The sequence below is a fragment of the Brachyistius frenatus genome, unplaced genomic scaffold (genome assembly GCF_029030835.1).
Source record: "Brachyistius frenatus isolate BFR_SWC_R1_liver_20210118 unplaced genomic scaffold, ASM2903083v1 Contig_36, whole genome shotgun sequence".
Classification (NCBI taxonomy): Eukaryota; Metazoa; Chordata; class Actinopteri; family Embiotocidae; genus Brachyistius; species Brachyistius frenatus.
The window spans coordinates 440613-464102 of NW_027210635.1; the positions used below are offsets into that span (position 1 = coordinate 440613).

Genomic DNA, 23490 nt, shown 5'->3' on the forward strand with positions numbered 1-23490 from the left:
ATAGCTGACAAAATTATACAAAGGTGAAGCAGCTTTTTATTACCTCTGTTTGAACTCAAGGATCAATTGTTTAAAAAAATGTAAAAAAAATATTGAGAGATAAATTTGCACAGGCATGACAACAATAACTAGCAGAGGCGGGAATTAGCAGTATTCACGTGGTGGGAAGCCAGTGAGGGATCATTACTTTTCACGTAAAGTCTGGTAATGGGGAAGTTAGTTTAAAAAAGTAATCTACTAGTTACTCAGTTATCTCCTCACCTCGTCATAATATCTATCTACATTATTAGATATATATATAGTGTTGTATGCTGTAGCTACAGACTGTAAAAACCCTTTGAAGCATTTGTGATTTTGGGCTGTATAATAAGAAATGGAGTTGAATTGAGAAACAGAGGCTTTGCTTGCTGCCATTGAAAAGGGAATCATGCCTAGACACAACTTAAACTAATCTTTACTCATTCAAAATAATACAGAAAATGTGTTTCCCTGGACATCCACTGAAGGAGTTGGATTAATTTAAGTCTCATCAACAATAGCTATACGCAGCTGTAAAAATGCAGCCATCCTTCAAAATGTACCTTTATTATTAACAGGGTAGGCACTATATTAAAAATCCTTATCTGTGCAATGCATTATTATACTTACCATATTAACTGTCATGAAGGTAGAATTTATTGCAAGACTGTTGTATTGAACTGCATAAGCTCTAGAAAAAAAAAATCAAATCGTTGTATCTGGACAGCTCTTACATGTACTTAAAACAAATTACCTTTCCCATGAGTGATTGCTTTTAGGGACTTTCAAAACATATTGTAGAGGCTACAACTAGAAATAATAATGGTTTTCTCTGTTGTTTTCCTTCCCTGACATTTTAGACCAATAGTAACTTTACTATAAGTCATAAAGCCATAAAGTGACACATATGTATACATACCATAACTGTTACAAATAGTCATAGGTGGATATAGGTCAGGTCCCCTCTCTTGTGTTTCTGTCTCTGAGCAGTTCTTTGTGCTGAAACTTTCAAAAAGTGATTGATGATTTGAATTAAATGTTGGGAACCTACTGGGAGCTGACTGGGCACTAGACTGCCCTCTGTTGGGTCCGGACAACTCTGGCACGGATCCAAACACACGCTGATTACTACCTTCAGTGACTCATCCAGACAGGGTCTCTATTTATATGGTCAGTTCAAATAATCGAGTCCACACTCTGATCTGCAATTAATCTCTGCAACAGCAATACCGTTATGCTCTTTCAGTATACCTTTGTCCTTTTTAAATTCAATGCAATCAAAATGTGTTTCAAATTGAAAGACAGTTCAATTGTTCATAATGCAATGGCACACATAACCATGTTGCTTGGCAACAAAAAGGATATGACAGTTCCTAACCTGTTCCCTAAAACCATACAAAAGGTCACAACTCTATTTTCTAATTAAAGATGGTTGGCTTTATGCTGTGCAGCCACTTAACACAAGTCACAGATTTGCTGCTGCAGTGGACAAAAAGAGATAAAGCTCCTCCAGAACCGGCAGCAAATGGCAAAGCACATTTGCACCAGACATGGTACTATCGCAGGGACTCACTGCTGTGATTTACCTTGCTGCTTAGTCACACCAAGGCCTCTGTCAGCACAGGTTGGGGCAGGCTAGCAGGTGTAAGTAATGTGCTCTGACCCAGTTCAACATCCAATGTAATTTATCCTCTGTTGGGGCAGCTTTAAAGGTCTGCTTGGTGTGGATTAGTGAGTGTAGCTTAGTTCAATCAAGTTTAACGGCTGTATATCAATAATGTCAAACAGTAATAAAGTGACGGTGAAGCTTTTCAAAAGAAACCGTGCGAACACTATTGGGGTATAGGGAGGGGTGTGAATGTTATATTTCATTATATTATAAATTAAGGACCTCACTTGCATTATTAATATTTTCTTGTTAACCATCACACACACACACACATATGCAAACACAAATAGAGCCACTAAATAAACAAACAAGTTCACATTGTTTGTTCATGCCCTCCAGAACAACAAACTGTTATCTGCCAAACTCAGTGTTGTCTGATGTGATGCCCTGATTGGCGAGATAACAGGATTTGTCTTTTCCTTCCCAAACTAAAACAAACTACTGCCGAAAAAATAAATCAGTTTTATGAGTTTGCCCATCCAGTCTACATGTGCTTTGTGGACTTGGAGAAGGCTTTCGACCGGGTCCGCCGGTGGCGGGTGCTGCGGGAGTACGGGGTGCCGGATCCGTTGCAACGGGCCGTCCGCTCTCTATACATCCGCAGTAGGAGCTGTGTTCGTATTCTCTGCAATAAGTCAGACATGTTTCCGGTGGGTGTTGGCCTCCACCAGGGCTGTCCTCTGTCACCGATCCTGTTTGTGACCTTCATGGACAGGATATCGAGACGCAACCGGGGGGGGGGGGGACGTCAGGTTTGGGGGTCTCTGAATCGCCTCTCTGGTGTTTGCAGATGACGTGGTCCTGTTGGCCTCTTCGGACCGCGACCTCCAGCACTCACCGGGGCGGTTTGCAGCCGAGTGTGAAGCGGCGGGGATGAGGGTTAGCACCTCCAAATCTGAGGCCATGGTTCTCTGCCGGAAACCGGTGGATTGCTCCCTCGGGTGGGGGGGGGGGGTTGGAGTGCCTGCCTCAAGCGAAGGAGTTTAAGCATCTCGGGGTAGGATGGAGCGGGAGATCGACAGGCGGATCGGTGCGGCTGCATCAGTACCACAGGCGCCTCACCGGACAGTGTTGGGGAAGAGGGAGCTGAGCCGGAAGGCGAAGCTTTCCATTTACCGGTGGATTTACGTTCCGACCCTCACCTGTGGTCACGAGTTCGGGTCGTGACCGAAAGAACGCGATCGCGGCTACAAGCGGCTGAAATGAGTTTCCTCCGTAGGGTGGCCGGGCTCAGCCTTAAAGAGGGTCAGGAGCTCGGACATCAGGAGGGAACTCGGAGTAGAGCGGCTACTCCTTCGCGTTGAAAGGAGTCAGCTGAGGTGGTTCGAGCATCTGTTCAGGACGCCTCCTGGGGTTTTCCGGGCACGCCCAACTGGCAGGAGACCCTGTGGAAGACCCAGAACACGCTGGAGGGATTCTATATCTCAGCTGGCCTGGGAACGCTTCGGGATCCCCCAGGATGAGCTGGAAAATGTTGCAGGAGAGCACGAAGTCTAGGCCAACTTGCTTGGCCCGGTGCCACCGCGACCCAATCCCGGACAAGCGGAAGAAAATGGACGGATGGATGGATGATGTGTCAATGCTATGATTATGGCTTGGTTAGGTTTGGGCACATAAACAACATGGTTAGGCTTAGAGAAACAGTGTGGTTAAGTTTCGGGTACAATCATGGAGCTAAACAACCAATTGACAACCATGACACCATTTGAATGAGATTCTGTGGGACCCAAAGATTTTTCTGGAGCCAGCACTTGGTGGCCCTCACTGATATTGCACTTTAAAGCACCCCCGCATTGACTTCACTTTTCAGACCTGGAAGCTACATCCATTTTTATATACAGTCTATGGTTGCCAAGTAACAAAGCCCCTGAACTTCACCTTTTGCTTCTGTTATCACTGCTATCACAAGAGGGCAGCAGTAATGTAGTCAGATTTTTTTTTTTTTAAATTCCATCTTTCAATAAATCACAGGGCAAGAAAGAAATGAGAAATAATAATAAAAAATATGACGGCATAAAGTAAAATACTCTTGTATTAAGACTGCATTCCTTTCAATTAAATAGAATTATGAACCCGCACTTTTACGACTCCTCTTTCCACTCTAACTTTCACACAGTTAAATCAATACTGCAGACCGAAATATATCAATTTTATGACAAACTAGTTAATACAAACAATTGGTCATGCATTTGTTTTTGTCCTGTTCTGGCTGTAAACGTCGTCAAGTCATAACTCTTAATTAGAAAAAAAGAAAGTATCCAGGGAGTATTGAGACAAACTGTACAAACTGTGCCACATTATAACAGTCCATAACCTTCCTCCTGGCCATCCTGCTGCACACAAACCGCCTCTATGCATGTTTGGTGCTCCAGTTGTAAGATATTCTTGTCTTTGCAGGCTCCGGTTTTGTATGTGCTTATAATCTGGACCGGCTATTTGTCTGCTTTGTATTGTGACTGTTGGCTGGTTCTGTCTGCGGTGCTTTGTGTTGTGTTGTGTTGTGTTTTGGTTTTTTTTATATAACGTTGGGAGATGTAAGCTGTTGAGGTTTGTGGCTGTGTTCGGTGCCAGGTGTTACACGTTTCAGGCAAACTGCCTTCCATCTCAGTTGAGGCTCCACAGCCAACCACACACACACACATACAGTAAAAACAGGACATGACCCCCTTCACATTGCCTTCATCTGTGCTCATTGTATCTTTTTCTCACCTATCATCTTGAGTTTTTCTGTTCAGACAGCATCTGCTGCCTGCCATTATCGTTCTGTCTCGACTCCAACTTCTGCTCTGTTGCTTTCTCTATTATTAGTCTCTCTCACTGTTCCTCTCCTTCTTTATTTTCTCTTTCTTTCACTCTCTAATGACCTCTCTGCTCTCTGCTTATTCCCATTACATCTCTGGGTGGTCTGAGGTGATTCTCGTCTCAGTTTCTTCTCTCCACACACACACACACACACACACACAGAGATACACCTGCCTGTCAAGGATGGGGGGGGGGGTACCTCCATGCAGCTTGCCAATCTGCTCCCTATATCAGTGGTGCAGCACACACACCAGAGATGATTCATTGCACAGACTTACAATCATAACAAGTAGAAGGTTTTCTCATATACTTTTACACCATGTGAAAACAGATAGAGAGCAACAATCTAACACACCACCTAAACTTTGCCAACTTCATCCCTTTCAAGTATTTTTTCCCCCCACTCTCCTTTTTTTCCTACCTACACCTTGGATGCTTTTTTTTTTTTTTTTCGTGCACCTCAAAAATCCCTCCCTCGATCTCTCGACCTTACAAATGAATTAAGACAACTCTTACCGTGACGGTGGGGATGGCTGTGACGAGCGAGTAGACGAGCACCGGGGGGACCTTGCTGGTCTCGTCCGGGCCGGGGTAGGGCTTGGAGAAGGTCTTGTCGTAGCAGAAGAAACCCTGCATGTGCACGGGGAAGGTGTCCGTGTACTCGAAGTAGTAAGCCAGCAGCACCGTCCCAGCCATGATCACCAGCTGGAAATAGAACATTATCCCTCCGTTAGGAAGCGAGAGGACAAGAGGTGAAGCAGAGGCGGAGGAGGTGGTGGTGGTGGAGGAGGAGCAGGAGAGGAAGAGGGCAGATTCAAGTCCCTGTTCCCCTCAGTCACGGGGAGATGCATAGGAAATACGGACCCAGAGAGAGAGAGAGAGAGGCAGAGAGAAAGAGAGAGAGAGAGAGAGAGAGAGAGAGAGATGCTCAGTGTTTGGATGCCAGATAGACAGTGAGAGAAAGAAAGATGACAACACAAGCAAATCTGCACGAGGCTTCTCTCTTCACGAGATGAAAACGGGGCCAAAAGGCAGAATAAAAGAGGGCTCCGCCGCACCAAAGGATGCAAAAACAAAGAATTGCACAGAGTGAGCAAGAGAACCAGAGAGCAAGCGAGATGGAGAGAGTGAGAGAGAGAGAGAGAGAGAGAGAGGGGGAGCAGCCTTTATGCTGCCGGCACTCATGAAATCTACTAGAGTTGAGCTGTGGGTGTATCTGCAGCTACGGTGTGTGTGTGTGTGTGTGTGTGTGTGTGTGTGTGTGTGTGTGTGTGTGTGTGTGTGTGTGTGTGTGTGTGTGTGTGTGTGTGTGTGTGTGTGTGCAAAATACGTGAATCTGTGTGGCAGGAGCTTGTGCATGGGATAGCGGAGTGTGTTTCTGCAGACACGTGGTTCTCACCAGCTGATGTCTCTACTAGAAAGTTGATAAAACACTTCCACCAACTTCCACACGCATTTGTATAGCCTATACGTTATCACTTTGTAAAATGGTGTTTTACATGGCTGCCTGAAGTAGGTCACCAAAGTAGATTTATGCTTTTCTAGTGTTTAATTCACATCTCTAAATTACAAGGAAAATATTAAAAATGTATTTACATTTCCTGCTGATAATAACCCATTCAATTTTTAAATGATGAATCAAAATCTCTTAAATTTTGTTGTTTATAATTGTTTTCACATCTGTCTTTGCCTATCCATTTCACAATCCGTTTTTTTGCTGCTTAAATGTTTAGTTTGTACTTTGTGATCAATTTAACTAATAGACGTGCAACCACAGTGTGTCACACAGAAATTGAAGTGTAACCTACAGAGCAAGCAAGAAGAGCGCTGGTTGGTCTTGATATGTTGTTTTGATTTTTGGACCTGCAACTTAACAGCTTGTTTTTGCTGCCCCCAAGTGGCCAAATTATATCAATCAGAGCAGGTTTATGTAAATAAGAGCACAAATTGTAATGCATACACACACAGGACCAAAGATATCAAAACTACAGTTTCTTTATCCAATAACTATAAAGTAAATTATTTGGAAAGAACAAATATTTGCTCCTCGGTAAACTATGAATTGATTGTTTTGTCTGTTTTTGGAGGCTGCTCAAAGGTGATGCATTAACCCGTAAACAAAACATGATCCTTTTATCACCTTATAGAGTTGCCAGGGCAAACACAGTTACCTAGTTGAACTTTCAACAAATGTTAGCATCCATTTGAAATAGTTTTTCTGGCCACTTGATGAATGTCAATATTCCCTTTGCTTTTAGCTCAGTATTGGTATCCACCAACCGCCGAGGCTCTTCAGCTGCTAATATTGATCTGTCTTCATTAGCTCGTTGCTAGCTTTCTCTGTTTATTTGCTGCTAAAGTGCCGTAACATTCGAGCGTTTTTAGTTGAAAACAGCTGCGTGCTGCAAACAGCACAGTTGTGGGTTGTAAAAATAATAAACTGAAAACGGCTGAAACTTTGATGGAAACTCAGGATAGGGTGATTGCTTAAAATGTTTTTTTTTTTTTTAATAAATCTGAGTAATCATATTTAAAAATACAAAATTATTGCAGCGTCAATGTTGAGGTCAAACAGGATTTAGAAGTTATAAGAACACTTCAGCGCTTTCTCTTCCAATCACCTGTGCTGATGTTCTTTTGAAGGACGTACACCCACTCAGCAGAGGCAAACCAATTCTGCCTCATGGAAAATTTAAGACTAAAAGCAGATGGGATGAAATGAAGGTGATGCGACACCACTCACCACCCGTGGTACCGGCACACACATACATACTGTACACACACGGCATGCACTAAAACATACAGCCACGCATGTCCTGTATGTATGTACTCGTGTGAACAAACACCCACCAACACATACAGAAAGAAACATCATGTCATACAGGGATTTGTTTATTTATAATGGGAGATTCTTTTTTTTCTTTTTTTTGTTGTTGTATCAAATCAGCCTTGTCCTGTGCCTCCCATAAGGGAGATGTGCTTTGCTAACTGTGGTTGTCATGGTGAGGAAATAACTGAGAAACCAGGTTTATAATATTCTGTATTTTTAGCACCTCACCAATGAAAATCTGTTTGTAAAGACCAGTCTTTTTGTAAGAGTAGCGTCGACATTACTGTACTCGTTCTGGTCAGAAATTATGATGTCGTAGCAATTTGTGCTTGTCAGTCTGTTTGTGTGTGTTGGAGGTGGCGGGCTGCACACACACACACACACACACACACACACACACACACACACACACACACACACACACACACACACACACACACACACACACACACACACACACACACACACACACACACACACACACACACACACACACACACCTGATGGGAGCTCTTTGGTGGGTTAGCTCTGGGTGAGAGGAGGTGTTTTATATGTGTAACTCATCAAGCCTTCCCTTGTTTTCCTGTTTGACAGAGTAGCGCTCCTCCCCTGCATTTACTCAGCATATTGTGACCGGCTCTGACTCACACTAGTGATTGCCAAACTGAAGGAACACCACTAATTCACAACCCCATCTTCAAATCAGCAGCGTATTTATGTATAGTTAGGCATGAAAAGCACTGCCTGCCTCCTTATTTTTCACTATAGCACGGACAAGGACAAAAGACAAAAATCCCAGAATATGCTGCATGTGGAGATTTATTCTCGAGCTCCTGCAGGTCAGAGTTCACAGTAGCTGAGGTTTGACCAGCAAATCTGCATTTGTTAGGGTACATTTACATAAATCCTCATTTGCTGTTCGGGGTATCAACATGTGGAATTCCTCACCTACAGACCTCAAACTGGGTCTTGATTTGAATCGCTTTAAAATCAAATTGGAACAGCTTTTGAGCATAGATCAGTTGTGCGGCCATTTTTGTAAGAATCTGTCTTCTATTTTTCTGTCTCTATTTTCTTGTTGAGTTTTGTGTTTTAAATGCACATACTTATTGTTGACTTTGTGATGTGTTCGATCTCTTGTGTATTTATTGTGATTTGTTGAGTTTTATGTACTTTAAAGGTAAAGCTACATTATTCTCACTACACTGTGCAATAAAACATTAAATAAAAAAATAAAAAAATACATAAAATATTGGAAAAGCTGTGAATCATCTTTTTCTCATTGCCTCATTCTATATCAGGTGAGTAAGAAACCAAAAAGTGAAATGAAATCCACTGTGCCATTAAACTGTATTTTTGCAGATTTAAAATGTTAGAAAATGAGTTACTTTCACTCTATCTAACATATGGGCACATTTTCTCAACCTCCCCAGTGGTGATTGTACAGATTAGCCTGCCATGTTGGTTTGTTGTCACCTGCAATGTGGGTGACAGCAGCTTATTCACACCCTTGCAGCTCCCTACTATGCTCTCCGCTTAGCACTCCTTTACACTCGTCTTCCTGCTCTGCTGTACAATTCTCTCTCCTTTTCTCTCTGAATTTCATCCAACAAAGAGCAGCCATTAGCCGTAAAAAAAATAAATAAAAAAAAAAAAAAAAGGGTCGGGCTTCAGATTTATGAACCCACCGACTCTGAACCTATTTCAGCGTGGAGATGGAAGGGCAGATCAACAGCTAAAAGGAGCCGCCGCTTGTCAAGATGAAAGGTCACATTATGACAGTTCAAACTTGGGACTGTCACAAGGAGACATGAGGCTGCCTGTTACAAGCGTAAAAAGCGAGCGAAGATTGAGGACTGTTTTCTTTCTCTTCTCGAGCTTCTAAGGATGTCATCATCTCCCTCCGAGCCCTCCTTCATATCAACGCTTTAAAAATATATTTTGTGCCTGTCAGACTATCAAGGCATTAGTGCACTTCGCCTCATTATGTACTGACATTAAAGTGACTCAATTATTATTTGAGGTATAAGGGTGTTTTAAACACACTTCAGTTCCTGAACAAGTTGTACAGGAAATGTGTTTTTCATTGATTTCAGTTAGGAAGAATCAAAAGTGCTCATCAGTGATAAGAAGAGGTCGTATCTGCCCTTCATGTCTGGTTTACCAGAAATGAAAAGACAATGGGCGGTAATCAAATTCAAACATTAAAATCAAGGTCCCTGTACTTGAGTTACTTAATTTAAGAAATTCTTTAGACCACTGTATTGAAGAGTGAGCCAGTACATATTTATTCCACTACAGTAACACTTCTGACAAACAGCATGTCAGGTATACACAAAGTTTGACCAAACTTCCGAAACTCTGTAGAAACACGGCGGCTCCAAGGGCAAGGAACCGCTAATTAGGGATGGGTCAGGATTTTCAAATAATTGAATAGCCGTCAAAATATATATATATATATAAAAAAAATCCATTAGTGTATGTGACTCCTTGATGCGACGGTGTGAGCCGCAGAAACATCAAAAAACGACTACAGCTGTCAAAAAGTTCCACGTGGAACTCTTTTAAAACGTAAATGAAGATGAGGTGCAGCGCAAACTCTTCAGGTGTAGCCAGCAGGTCGTCAGTCTACCACGGTTATGCACAGTCTTATTAGATTATTAGCAATAATCAACGGTCAATGGCCAGACGGAGTGACTTTGATGTTGGACGTGCAGCACAAACAATGACCCTCATATCAAAGATGAAGCTTGGACTCTGTCCAAAGCGCGGGTTTTAGAAGTTTGATGGCATTTGTTGAGGCAGATTTAATGGTGCAAGGGATTCACATGCGGGTGGGAGTGGTGGTGGCAACTAAACCCTTAATAGTCAATTAGTTTCACGCGATTATGGAAGTATTTTTGCGTGAGATGCTTATCCCTAGTACATTTGAAAGGCTCATTCTATGCTAACAAAAACAAAACTGTTTTGACTTTCAGGTGATTATTCACCAACAAAAAACAAATTATGAATATTATATTCCATTTCTGCCAATATATCTCCCTTAACACTGAACCTTTAACATATGAAGTGTGTGACTTAAATCATACATAAAGCACTCTACATTTACTTTGTGAGATGTCGCAGATTTGGAATATGAAGTAGCTTTCAATACGAAACACAATATTCTGAGTGTAAATTTACAAAAGGATATGACTACTTTCTCCATCACATTAGGTAACACAATGGCTGTTATGGATAATATGGTAATTTGTATGTAATAATAACTGTGTCCCATTTAGTTCAGTATAAACGTACAGAGGGCCGAAGCTTGTTTCACATGATACAGCTGAGACACACAAGTCTTAAGACCTCACACCAGACAAACCATGTCAAGAAAATTTACCTCAAGTTGTGCAATATCTTTCTCTGAAAGGGCACAGTATTCAGCAGGTGCTCACCCTCTGAGGCACCGCCACATTCCTAACGACACTACAGGATGAGATCTTGCCCTTTTCTCAGATGAATATCCTGCTCTTCCTCATATCCGTGTGTATGACAATAGAAATGTCACAGAGTGCTTTTCTTTCAACTCACCCCTGCTGCCTTTAAAGAAAGAAACATAGCTCAAACACCCAGAATCTCCTTCTTCTCCTGTCCCCTCATAGAGATTATACCTCTAAAAAAATGCTCTGCCTTAGTCTCATTTGTCTCTGTCATACTTCATTTCTCACTCATCTGCCTCACACTTCTTCCACTTCTCCTGTCCTCTGACATGCACTGTGTTTATTTTTATTTTTCCCAACTTTGCTGAATATTTCGTATCTGAACTTCTGAATTTTGACATCAGCTACTGGACTAATAGACTGTGCCTAGTCCTACTGACGCCAAGAGGCAGCGAGGGTTTACAAGAGCACTGACATCAAGATGTCTGAAAATATGGCACAGATACATGGAAAGCATTTTAGGATCAAGTCCAGGAAACAGCAACAGCCAACGGCATGCGAAGAACCCGCCGCAGAGAGCTCGGTGCAGATCTTAAAATACGATCACACTCCCTCCTTCTTTCGACCTGAGTAAAAAAATATGCCTGTACAAATCACTATCTCTTATTTTTACACAAACAGGACTAGACAGCTTACGTGGTAAGCCATATTTGATTAATTATATTAATACTTTATTAACATGAAGGGAGGTTTCTGTGATGATGAACTTGTGTCTAAATATAGAGCTGTGTCCTTTCCTCTGTGAGTGTTGTAAGATTACAGCAGCGAGGCACAGATGTTAATTTACACATTCTTGCCTGCTGATAGGATTTTATTTATAAATATACCTTGGTGTGACAGCACTTTTGCTATACATATACACACTGGTGATACATTATGAGGGTGACAACCCCACAGTTTAAATTTTTTTTTTTTTTACTGTCATTGGTTTCAGAGGGCACAATTCTGTCTTTATTTGAAGTTGTATTTTGATTAGCCACGAGGGCGTGCCTTTACACCCATTAACCCTCGCGTTGTCCTTGGGTCAAAATGACCCACAGCTGTGTTCAACTAAGTTCTATTTTATTTCTATATTTTTATATTTTGGGGGATTTTTTTGGTTTAAAGAAACCCTCACAGCATCCTTGTCACCAATGATCCCCGAAAAAAATGTGAAAATATAGAAATAAAATAGAACTTGGTTGAACACAGCTGCGGGTCATTTTGACCCAAGGACAACACGAGGGTTAAACACAGGCAGAGCAAACTCAGTATGACAGGGAACCAAGCAGCTTGTCTATCTAGCTCGTGGATGCATAAAGAAAACTGAATGAAGCATTCCAAGATACAGTCAAAGTTTTAGGTTTTTGGTCGATCCAGTTCAGCGTATTAAAAAAAAACTCTGGCTGTGTCAGCTCACTTCTTGTCGGCTCCCAGGTCACATGAATCCAATACACAAATTTACAGCTCTTCTACATTTAATTTTATTGAACTTAATGGAACCAATTAAGATTACACAAAGAGCCCTTTTCAGGTGTGTGTGTGGCACTCAGGATATTATATTCATTTTACAGACATTTCCTTTATTAAGAAAGTGTTTTTTTTTTTTTTTTTTTTTTTTTTTTTAAAAAGAGTCTTTTTGCCAGCAATATCCTGTAATACAGGAATGTGGCCACCACAGAAAAATCCCCTCACAGCTTAAGGCTGCTCTGGGGGCTTGGGCTACTGTAGCTCTGGATAGTTAGAGCTAGTAATCATAATAAAGCGCCGCGGAATTGAGGATACATAAACACTATTATGTCCATCCATCCATCCAGTATCTATACCCACTATATAGTGCACAGGGTCACAGGGGGAGCTGGAGCCTATCTCAGCTGACTGTCGTCGAAGACAGGCTACACCCTGGACAGGCCAGTAAATCACAGAGCCAACACAGAGAGACAACCAGTCACACTCGTATTGACACCTACAGCTAATGTAGAATCGCCAATCATCCCAACACGCGTGTCTTGAACTGCCGGAGAAACTGAAGAAAGCCCACGCAGACACAGCAGGAACATGCTCCTCACAGAAAAGAGCCAGCCGACCTGCAGGTTCGAACCCAGAACCTTCTTTCTTTGAGGCGACACTGTTTTGTATTAAAAGTAAATACCAGTTAATTGTCTTTTTAGATCAGTTTAATTCTTTCGCATGGTCCTACAAAGTTGTGATATAGTTCACTTTTAGGTCTAATAAATCCAAGGTAAACATTTTTTGAGGTCACTTTACTGTATTTCATATGAAAATATGTCTTTTATAAAGTTCGCTTAGTCTTGGTAAATGGGTAAGTTTGGTAAGTTTTTGCTTGTCGAAAGTTTAAGTGACACGTAAGATGTTTTTTTTTTCACGTGTAAAACTGGTGAAATGCCCCTTTAATAGACCTCACAAATTATCAATATAATACTTATCATACTTATGAATCAATATAAGAAAAAATGTTAATGCCCTCTTCCTGCTCAGGGTTGCAAATCAATCAAATACATGTGACAGCAAATCCAAACCAGTGTCACAAAACATCACAAACAGTTCTTTAAATCTACAATAGTAAATATTTATTTACCACAAGATGTTACATTTTGCATCTTTACCAGGTAAACCTCCACAGGATAAGTGACAGCCACAGAGTTCTGACAAGCGTCACGATGTCTGCCTGTATTTGCTGCTCTTTTCCTCTGGTGCTCCACTCACGTCCCTGGATGCTGTTAATGCCATGTTGCCTGAAAGAGCAGTTTTGTGTTTTACGGACGGAGGATTTAGAGCAGAAGGATGGAGAGGCACAGGGGTTCACCGTCAGACACATGCTGTCCATTAAGAAGCCTGTCATCAACGCACGCTACACTGCACCTGGCCGGCACGTCAGGAGTCCAGGAGGAGGAGGAGGAGGAGGAGGAGGCCCAGGGGACGAGCGGAGGCAGCAGAGGATTGAAAAACAATGGAAGAAAGAAGGAGAAAAACAGAGTAAAAGACAAAAAATGGAGTTGGTGAAGACATGGGAAAAAAAAAAAAAAAAAAAAAAGTGGAGTGTAGAGGGTAAAAGAAAACACAGCTCGGGAGGTGGTCACATAACTTTGCAATCTTTTCATGTCCTTTTTTGTGTAACTGGTATTTCTACTCAAGGCTTCTGCTTAGCTCCGTCTCACGGCCCCAAATCCACGGTGCTGTCGGCATCAAAGGCGCTCACCTTGTAGAAAATACGAGAATAAAGTAACACTTACTGCAAAGTACATGTGTAGGCTCTATGTGCCTGTGTTTGTGTCAGACCCACTGCGGCACTTCTGATTTGCTCTGTTCTGCTGTGAGCGCCGCCAAAACATGACTACACCCTCAACAGTAAAGCTCCGCGGTGCCGGAGCAGAGGCGCTACACGCCGTGACAAACTGCACAAGTACAAAAAAACACTATAAATTATTGAACAACCGGTGGATCTGGTTTCCTCTGCTACATGTTCCAGAAACGTTTGATGTTGGAAGACAGTGACCTCGTATTGTTTTACAGTGAGTTGGAGTCGGTTTCTCTAACTAGGTTTAAAGCCAAAAATCCTCCTACCAGCCGACACTTTGCCAGGGCCAGTGCAACCACCAACACCACCCACACACTGTCCTCCCACTCCCTTTCCTTTTGTTTCTCCTCTCTACCTTTCATTAAACCAAAGATATGCCATGACGCACTTCTACACACAGGAAGGTTTCTGTCATCCTGATGTGGGTTATTCTGTGTGAACTGGAAGCTAAATGGAGGTCAGTGGTAACTACAGCTTCGCAGCAGGAGCTGGAATAACTCAGTGGTTTGTGCTGATATCTAATCTGTCATCCTAAATATAGGAGAGGCTTCCTGCTGAGACTGAAACTCAATAGAAAAAAAAAAACCTAATTCTTAATACAGTGCCTGCTTCAAGAACTGGGAAATGTATCTGCTATATTACCTCACTACCAAAAAACTACCATTGCTGAAGTGCCATCCGGCAAAAAAAAAGTGTTTCCTTGTGAATTTCGAACAGTTTGGTCAACAATAAACAATGGCAAAACAAGAATAAAGAGGGGGTACTGTTCACAACAGCAAACATTTGAAGATACTGTTTTACTCATATTTAGACACATCCTGTAAAAATGTGGTGTTCAAGCTGAATAATTTAGTCGTTATAACTTGTTAGCGTTTCATTGCATGCTGGGATAAATGTAAATAAATTAAGCTGGCTGGTGGAAATGAGTAAGAACTAGGAACAAGACATCAGTTTGCAATTTGCAACAATTGAAAGTGCTGTAGAGCAGACCGCGCTGTAAATTAAGATTGCTGCCATAAGTTAGTAGAACAGACAGAGCAGTTCAGTGGTAAATAAGGACAAATGCAAGTCAGGCAGTATCTTTTCTGCCTATTTTCTACTGTCTGGTAACAACGAGTTAGGTGGAGACCTAAAAGAAGAGTGAACATTGGATTTCATTCACCTGATGCACAACGAAGATTAAAACAATGCTGATGGTGGTCCATGTCTTATACTTGGATGTAATTCACCTTTTTATATTACATAGCGGAGTGACTGTTATCATACGTTGGTAGACATATCAGTGTGTCGTAACTCAGTTGTTTTATTTAAATTTTGCATCAAGAAAATGCATTTGTTGTCTGTCTCTTCACACAGCCCTATCTCCACGACACTTTAATATGCACCATAACTCTTTCTATTTATTTCTCGCTCAAATGATGACAAACAGCTATATTGAAACAATAATGTTTCAATCTGGCTTTATGCACCCCAATCCATACAAATATTCAAACAGAGGAGAACATGATAAATAGGCTTTTTATGAAGAGTAAGTGGCTTCCATATGAAAATGACCCTGCAAGGTTTGACAGTTGTTTTCAAATGAATGAGAATGAGAGAGACTAGAAGTTTAGATGGAATATTAAAAAGAGAAGCATGTGAAGCGATGGGAGTTTGTCACCCTGCAGTGGAAACAAACAGGAGGAAGAGAGAGAAACAAAGGATGTTCAGGGAACGAGAGAGGGTGGTGGGATGAAGGGAGCAGGCTGAGCTGGTGAATGAAAAGCCGGGAGAAAGAGGCGAGCTGGTGACGGACGGGGATACTTGGAGAGTTCTGGCTCGCCTTTCCTCTGGGTGAGTATGTGCGTTTGTTTATGAGCAGGTGGGGTCAGAACAGATGTGGAGCGAAAAAGAGAGTGGGAGGTTTCGTGCTGTATTTATGTGGAAAAAAAAGAAGAAGGCTGAAAGAAAAGAAGAGTCCGATGGGACCAAGAGAGAAGAGACGAGAAGAGCGTTGCTTTAATCATTCTCCAGTCCAATCCTGTTTTCCGCTTAAAAAAAACAACAACAACAAAAAACCTCTAGTGCTATCATTTCATTTCCTTCCAGCCATCATGTAAAGTGCCTTACAATAGTCTGTTAGCAGATAATACAACACGGGTGAGGATGCAGCTCCCCGCATGTCTTCAGCGCGGTCAGATACACACCTCTGCAGTGCACACATCTCCATGGGGAAACCCTGTGTATGCACGTTACAGAGATTACACTGCAGCAAAACAGCTATTACTGGCCCACATGGCCCACATGGCCCGAGCCCCAAACTCCTTGTCTGCCAAGTCCTACAATGTGCAATCTGTGGATTACTCACTGCTCATGAATAGCTAATGTTATTCATCGGTCTCAGCTGACAGCAAGTATCACAACTTTTAAAATGCACAGCTGCATAGTGACCACAAATGATCAAATACCTGGATTCATATGCAAATAGCATTAATCAATAATTACAATGGACATGTGCGCCATTTACAAAGGACTGGGGAATAGCTGAGATCATTGCAAATGTTGAAAGATGCCCCCCATGGGTCAGGGATGGTTGTTCCCTCTTTACATAGATCACCTCTTTGTTTCCCCGACTAAACCCACGTTCCTCCCTTCGAAGGAGGTGCACATCTTCACCCCTGAATGAGTGGCCACTGGTCTTCACTTTGTCAGCAGCTGTTTGGCTTCCCCAGTGTTCAACTCACAGATATCCTCCCGGAACATCACTGTCTGCATTGTGTTACTCTGTTTGTGTCGGGGGACCTGATACTTGCAGTGGACCAATTTTCTGGTGCAGTGTGTTTTGGGGTTTGACAGAAAAAGAAAATGTGTCTCAAATGTTCCGCCAGCCCCTCCAAACACAGACTCAGCACTGGTTTACGCTGAGACAGCAATTGTCCTTCTCTCATTGATCGTCTTTGCAGCCCCAAATGATGAGTGATGAGACTTTTCTCTCACTAAACTTTGGGTCCGGATAAACTGATTCCACTTTCTGGGACATCCACTGCACATTAATTTGACCGAGCCCACATATGATGGTCTGACTCCTGAGGGAAAGTCTGGCTCCTTAGCTGCTAAATGTTTCACCAGCTAGCTGCAAACTAAAAAGGTTGAAGTGAGCAGATGAGTTGCAGCCCAATTTTTTTTTAAAATTATGACTGAAAAAAGACATTAAATTAAACTGAAGATATTCTGCAGACCTTTGGAGGAGTGCAGAGGATGATCAACCTAATCATAGATATTATACATTTGTTACTTTATCCATTGTTTATATAACAAATAATGATTATTATATCTATAAAGATTCACATCTTTATAAAGAACAATGCAACAATTTGTTTTTTTTGCTTTTCATTGGATTTGTAGGTGACGAAAAAAAATACATTAAAAAACAAATGTGTTCTGGTTGTTGTTGAGACAGTTTTGACTGATATAATATACAAAGGTTAGGTACCAACAGTGGCGCCAAGGATCACATGCGTTAAACTCCTTCTCTCTGACAGTACAGAACCTTATGTTGTCAGCACCGAGATGTTCACAAACCAGGAAGAAGCTATAACCTTTGTGAGTAAGTATTCCAACTTACACCACAGTATCAAAAACAGCACTCATATTTTTGTGACCACTGGTATGTGTGCCTTTGCCATGTCACAACAGACCCGAAACGTCAGCATTTTCGGGGAACAGAAAGAAAGTACAAGGGCAGCAAATCGTTAGTAGTGGTGGTGGGGAGCTATGAAGTTTCTCGCGGGAGCGTTTTCAACGTGCTGTATGCGGGCGTGTTGTCAGGTTGAAGAACCAAAGTGCCACCGTGCAACAGATCAGGTTGTTTACACTGACTGTTTTCCCTCAGAGCGTCACAGTAGAACTCAGTGTTGACAGTCCGGGATGAATTGATGATGCACAACCACACGACTGTTAAAGAAAACCCGACCGGTTGCCCCTGACCTTCTTTGGTTTTTGTACAGTGACTTTTTGCCCCTCGTGAAATGCAAAGTCACGCAAAAAAAAAAAACTCTCCAGCTCTTTGTTTCATTGTTTTCAACTTTCTGAAGCATTTCAAGGGCCTCAGGGTTTGATACAAAAATGTATGTCTAATCTTTGTCATTTGAAATGCGCACGTACCACTGCCCAGCGATGACCAAGCGATGTAACTTGGAAGACTTCGTCACTAAGTAGTTAAAAACTCCTGCTCTGTGTTCTGCTCGGGACCAGTCTCGAAATTTCTTGGTTGCGCCTTGTATTTTGACATTTCAATAACTAAGGCAACCTGCCCTGGTGTTTAACTGCACTACTTTGTGTTTTTGCAATATTGTACCAATTAGGTTTGAAAATATGTCATAACCTCAACAGCTCTTCTCCACATACTGTGCTATATAGATCTAAATGATGTCACTCTAGTGCAATAAAACCACATAACTCGCAAAATGAAGTCGTAAGACTTGTAAAACAAGTAAAGTAAAAGCTATGTTGGCACTACAAACAAATATTTTCTAAGGGAGAAAATCTATAGTGAAATGGTAGAATATATTGCATATTCAGCAAAGAAAAATATGCTCTACTTATTATTTAACTGTGTGCAGGTTTGTTAGTCTCCCAGGCTTTTTGTACAGAGTATCGTAGCATCAATTTAAAGCTGAATAGTTTCTCCTTGTGAAGTCCACCAGATGGTATGAAAAACCTGCTCTTGTTGCATTTAATCTCATTTGCTTGATCACACCTCAGATACACCCGACAACGATGTGTTTTGAGCGCCAATGTTTGTCTTTGTTTGAGTGGATGTGCATTTAGCTTAATATTTCTTTGAGTATTTGTGTGTGTATTAACCCCAATCGCCATACGGTTGGCTTACTTTTTACGTGGGGAAGGGTCGCAGTTGGCTCGACTTGGGACACTTTCTGTGACAGGTGTGAAGCTATCAGACTGTTACCCGCCATTAAAGGCACTCGGCTATTTATAGAGGCGGAGGAGGCAGCCCAAGACATTGATGTAATGCTGATGTGTTCTGTCTAATCTCTGCATGTTGCTCAGGTGTTAAAGCTGAGACTGATGTGTCTGCATACATCACACAGTCATCAGAGATGGGGTTTTTTTTCTTGTCAAAGTGAATTAAGTGAGAAAACTAAGCAATAAAAAAAAACTTGGTGATGAGAGTGTGAAAGTTTCTGTTGATCAGGGTCAAAAGAATGTGACACTGAAAAGCTCAAAGCACGTTATAAACGTAGTACTGTAGCTTGTAGGGAAGCTTCTGCTGTGTTACAACAGTGCCCTCTGTTGGATAAATCAACAACATTTCTCCATTGCTGTGCTCTTTTTTTAAAAGCAAAAAACTGAAGAGAACAGAAAAAGGATATAATAGAGCTTAATAAAATAAAAAAAATAAAAAAAATAAAAAAAAGTAAAACACCAGAATACAGAATATTTTGTCCATAGCTGAAGAAAATTTAAAAACACAAAAAATGTGGAAGATGTACATCCTCTCATTTCTTCAAGAAGCTTAGGGAGAATGATGGAGGATAAAGATGTGGGCTATTCACATGTGGTTAAATTTTAGTGGTTGCAAAGGAAATGTTCGCACCCACACTAACCCAACTGAGAATGTGAGTGATATCTGATCTGTGATGTGGGAAACTCACGACAACTTCGAGCTCTGTGCAGAAAAATCAAAGGAAACTCAAACTGAGCTGCCACACGACCTCACAGTAAAGCCCAGATATAATCTAAGGGACTGTATGTAAATAATTTAAGTGGGGGGGGGGGGGACGACAACTATAGTGTATAATATACTACATTATTAAGATTTTAGAATTACTTTTTTTTTTTTAGCTAGAAAAACAATGCAACTGGGACATTTCAATAAATACGTTTGTAAAATCTACCAGGAATTGACCTTGTGTGCCTCTCCAAACCCCATTTTGTATTAGTGTGGTTATAGAATGTAATTAGGGACAGCATTTGAACACATTACTCAAATTTATAAATAAAGACTGCTATTGGGCATATGAAAATGTGTATTTGCCTTGAGATGTGGTAGTTTCAGTGACTGATGTGGGGTTTTTTTTTCCAATCAAATTTCACAAGGGGATGCTAGAAAAAAGGATCTAGAAAAAAATAGTAGAACCTCCTCCTGTTCCCCCTGAAAAAAGTCACATTACCCTCCCTTCAACAACAACAGCAACAAAAAAACATTATATTCCCACATTTTTCCATCAGATTATGCCACCCTAATAATTGTCCTACTGTCCCTGATATCATCAATATCATCAGCACATCAGCACAAATTACCCAATTAACTGTCCATCATCATGGCTGTATGAAAAGGCCATAGGGTAAATCTTCGGTGCTAATGATATGACCAAATTTCAACATAGATCAAAAGGTCAGATAACCATGGCAACGGCATTTGCATGCAGGCCTCTGAGAAGAGGTGTAACAAGTATTTACATCAGCAGGATGGGGGCTTTATGTGTGCTGCTCCACTGATCAGGATGTAAAAATCATCACAACACAAAGCTCCACCCTCCGTTACATCTCCTCATTAAAGCTCACAACAGATTAGCTTTCAACAGAAATTACTTTTAAACAGCACATTTGCTCGCGTCTCCCCAGACAGCAGAGAACAGTTATAAGGTTGAGGTAGAGAGACTTTTATCCACCCAGACAACAAACAAGAATATCCACAGCATCAAATATGCGAGACTGATTGATTTAGTTTTGCAGGTGAAAGAGGTTAAAACAATTCCTCTTATATCATCAGCCTTTATAGATCTGGATCAGACAATGAGGGGTGATGAAAACATAGAACTGTACACTGTATTGTAAAAGAGGATTAAAGGGAAATTAATGAAAGGTGACGTTGGCATCTGTTGGGCTGTGAACCAGAGACCAAAGACACAATAAGTGCTGCCAGGGAGGGGGATTAACCTGAAAAATGGAAAATGATGGGGCAAAATGGAGGGAACAGAAGATGGGCGCAGAACAAGATGGCTGAGTGGGTAGCACTGACAGAAAAGGTTGTGACTTGTGATTAGGGCAGAGAGGATGAAAGGAGTCAGAAGAAAGAGAGCAGAGACAGAGAATGAGTCTGGCTGATTGGTTTCCATGGTAACTGCTGATGAGGTGTGTGGGGCTAAATAAAAGAGCAGGTCCTTCTGGCTTGGTATGGATTGGTATGTTACACGCGCACACACACACACACGCACACACACACACACACACACACACACACACACACACACACACACACACACACACACACACACACACACACACACACACACACACACACACACACACACACACACACACACACACACACACACACACTAAATGCTGAGGTTGTGGAGGGACATGTCTGAAAAGGAGTGCCACACCTTTTCTCATTGCAGGCTCAGCTCCTCTTCATTTATATCAATGATGGTTCAGGAAATACACATATTTGCCTTGTTGCCAAGACTTTGAACATACACCATACGTTGCAATGTCTACAGTCTTCTATTATACTGGCGAATGAATGCAGCAAGCCTGCTGGGTCTTCTGATGTTAGCTACAGCCACGCTCACCCAGCAAGATCTAAAAATGCTTTTAGATGCCACAGTACCAGTTTACAGGCCGTTTTGTGATGAACACAATAAGTTTGTGAGCATCTACTCCAGTTTTTCCCACACATTATCCAGTCTGCTCCAGAGTACCTTCAAGTGAAAAGCCCATTTCTCTGAAAATAACTTATTAATAGTTCACTGACATTTCTCTGTATGGTTCACAGATCAGACACTGCAGCCAAAGCTGTGATTACTCAGCAGGTTACAGACCGTTTGTCATCATCATTCATCATTTTTATTTTTATTTTATTTTATAGTTTTTATTTGATCACACGAAAGAGAACCTAAGCATGAATAATCCTGAATAAGGGATTCAGTCATGTATCCATCACATATATTTCACTCGTTCATTCATGGCTAAGGGAAGTTTTCAGTATCCCAGAATATGCAGAAAGGCTCTGGAATCAAACCTCAACCTTTCATGTTGACATCCCGAACCGCTAAAGCACCTCACAGTCAATAATGTAATCTTGTTTAAGGCAGTGGAGTGACTCAGTGGTTAACATTGTCGATTCACAGCGACGAGCTCCAGGGTTTGAATCTTTGGGAAACATGCAGGTAACATTACGCATGTGGGGTGGACGTCTGGACGGGTCTTTGGACATGCAGCGCAGCACAGGCAGCCCATCCAGCACGTTTCAATGTGGACTCAGGTACACAGTGCTTAAAAGGACCAAAATATAAGCAAAATTATTAATGGAGATTAACTGTTAAAAGTAGTTCCCTCCATGGATGTCTCGTCCCTCCATATCCTAAAATCTGCCCTTTTCACCTTTTCTTTCCCTGTAACATATCATCGCTTCAGATATAAAACCTCATTTTTACCACACTTAATCCATGAAACTCTATTTTCTCAGCTATCACGTAAAATAATCTGCCACTTATCCCTGTACTTGACTAAATTTAAGTCAACTTCAAAGCAATTAATGGCAATAATCCTGTGTAACAGAGGAGCTATTTCATTCTAATATAAAGACATCTCTTAATACCCTCTCTGACATGTACGAGTTAAAATCCATCATATTATGTCAACGATGGAGTCATCTCTGCCTCAGCCTGTGTAGTAGTAGGTGTTATAGTGAGTCTGAGTGGCTGTTATTTAGTAAGCTGGTCTATTTTTCTAGTTTTATCTTGCATTTCATGATTTTTCATCAAGGTGAGTGATTGAATTTATGCAGGTGAAGAGATGAGACTCCACCGCAGCATCTGTAATTAAAAGCACGGTCGTGTGCGCCGTTCATTTTAGAGAGCTATAGTTATCTAAAGGCGTTCACGCACCAAGACACTGACAAAGTTCTCCGCTGGCTTTCCTCAGACCACAAATTCCTTTCTCATTTATTTTTTCCTAATTCTTGTCTTTGTCTGGTTTCCGTGACACCTGACAGGCTCTTAGTTATAAAGCTGTGGTCCATCACATTCACATAAGTGATTTTAGGATCCATATTACTTCATGATAAACTTGACCGAGCTTGGCCACTCTCCTTTTGTGACGTCACAAGTTGTCTTTTTTTTTTTTTGTCACACAAGCAACTTAAAATATTAGTATCATAATATTAGTGAGGCGAGTTCAGCGATGAAAAAACCTCCCATGGAGTAGAAGGCAAAAGCTTGCTTCTCCTTGATTTTCAGTCTGAATACAGAAGAATATAGTAAAAGTCAGAATCCTTCCGACTTTCTGAGTTTTAAGCAGGAGGTGTCAGAAAAGTTACCAAGGGATAACTGGATTATGGCGGCCAAGCGTTCATGGGGGGGGGGGGGGGGGGGGGGGG

General features: G+C 41.5%; 2 protein-coding genes across 6 annotated transcripts in view; one reads left to right on the forward strand and one right to left on the reverse strand.

The window, feature by feature from the left end:
* The window catches only part of plppr2a (phospholipid phosphatase related 2a), a 57470-nt gene that overhangs the window by 23697 nt on the left and 10283 nt on the right, over positions 1-23490 (reverse strand). For 3 of the 5 annotated variants that reach the window (XM_069701186.1, XM_069701189.1, XM_069701187.1), the window contains exon 4: positions 5006-5194. In XM_069701186.1, coding sequence (XP_069557287.1) covers positions 5006-5194 — 189 coding nt within the window. Of the gene's footprint in view, positions 1-5005; positions 5593-23490 lie in introns of those variants that run through there. The other 2 variants (XM_069701188.1, XM_069701190.1) reach the window with 1 other exon arrangement.
* LOC138622404 (uncharacterized) overlaps positions 1-23490 on the forward strand; it is a 134670-nt gene that overhangs the window by 2752 nt on the left and 108428 nt on the right. The window lies entirely within an intron of this gene.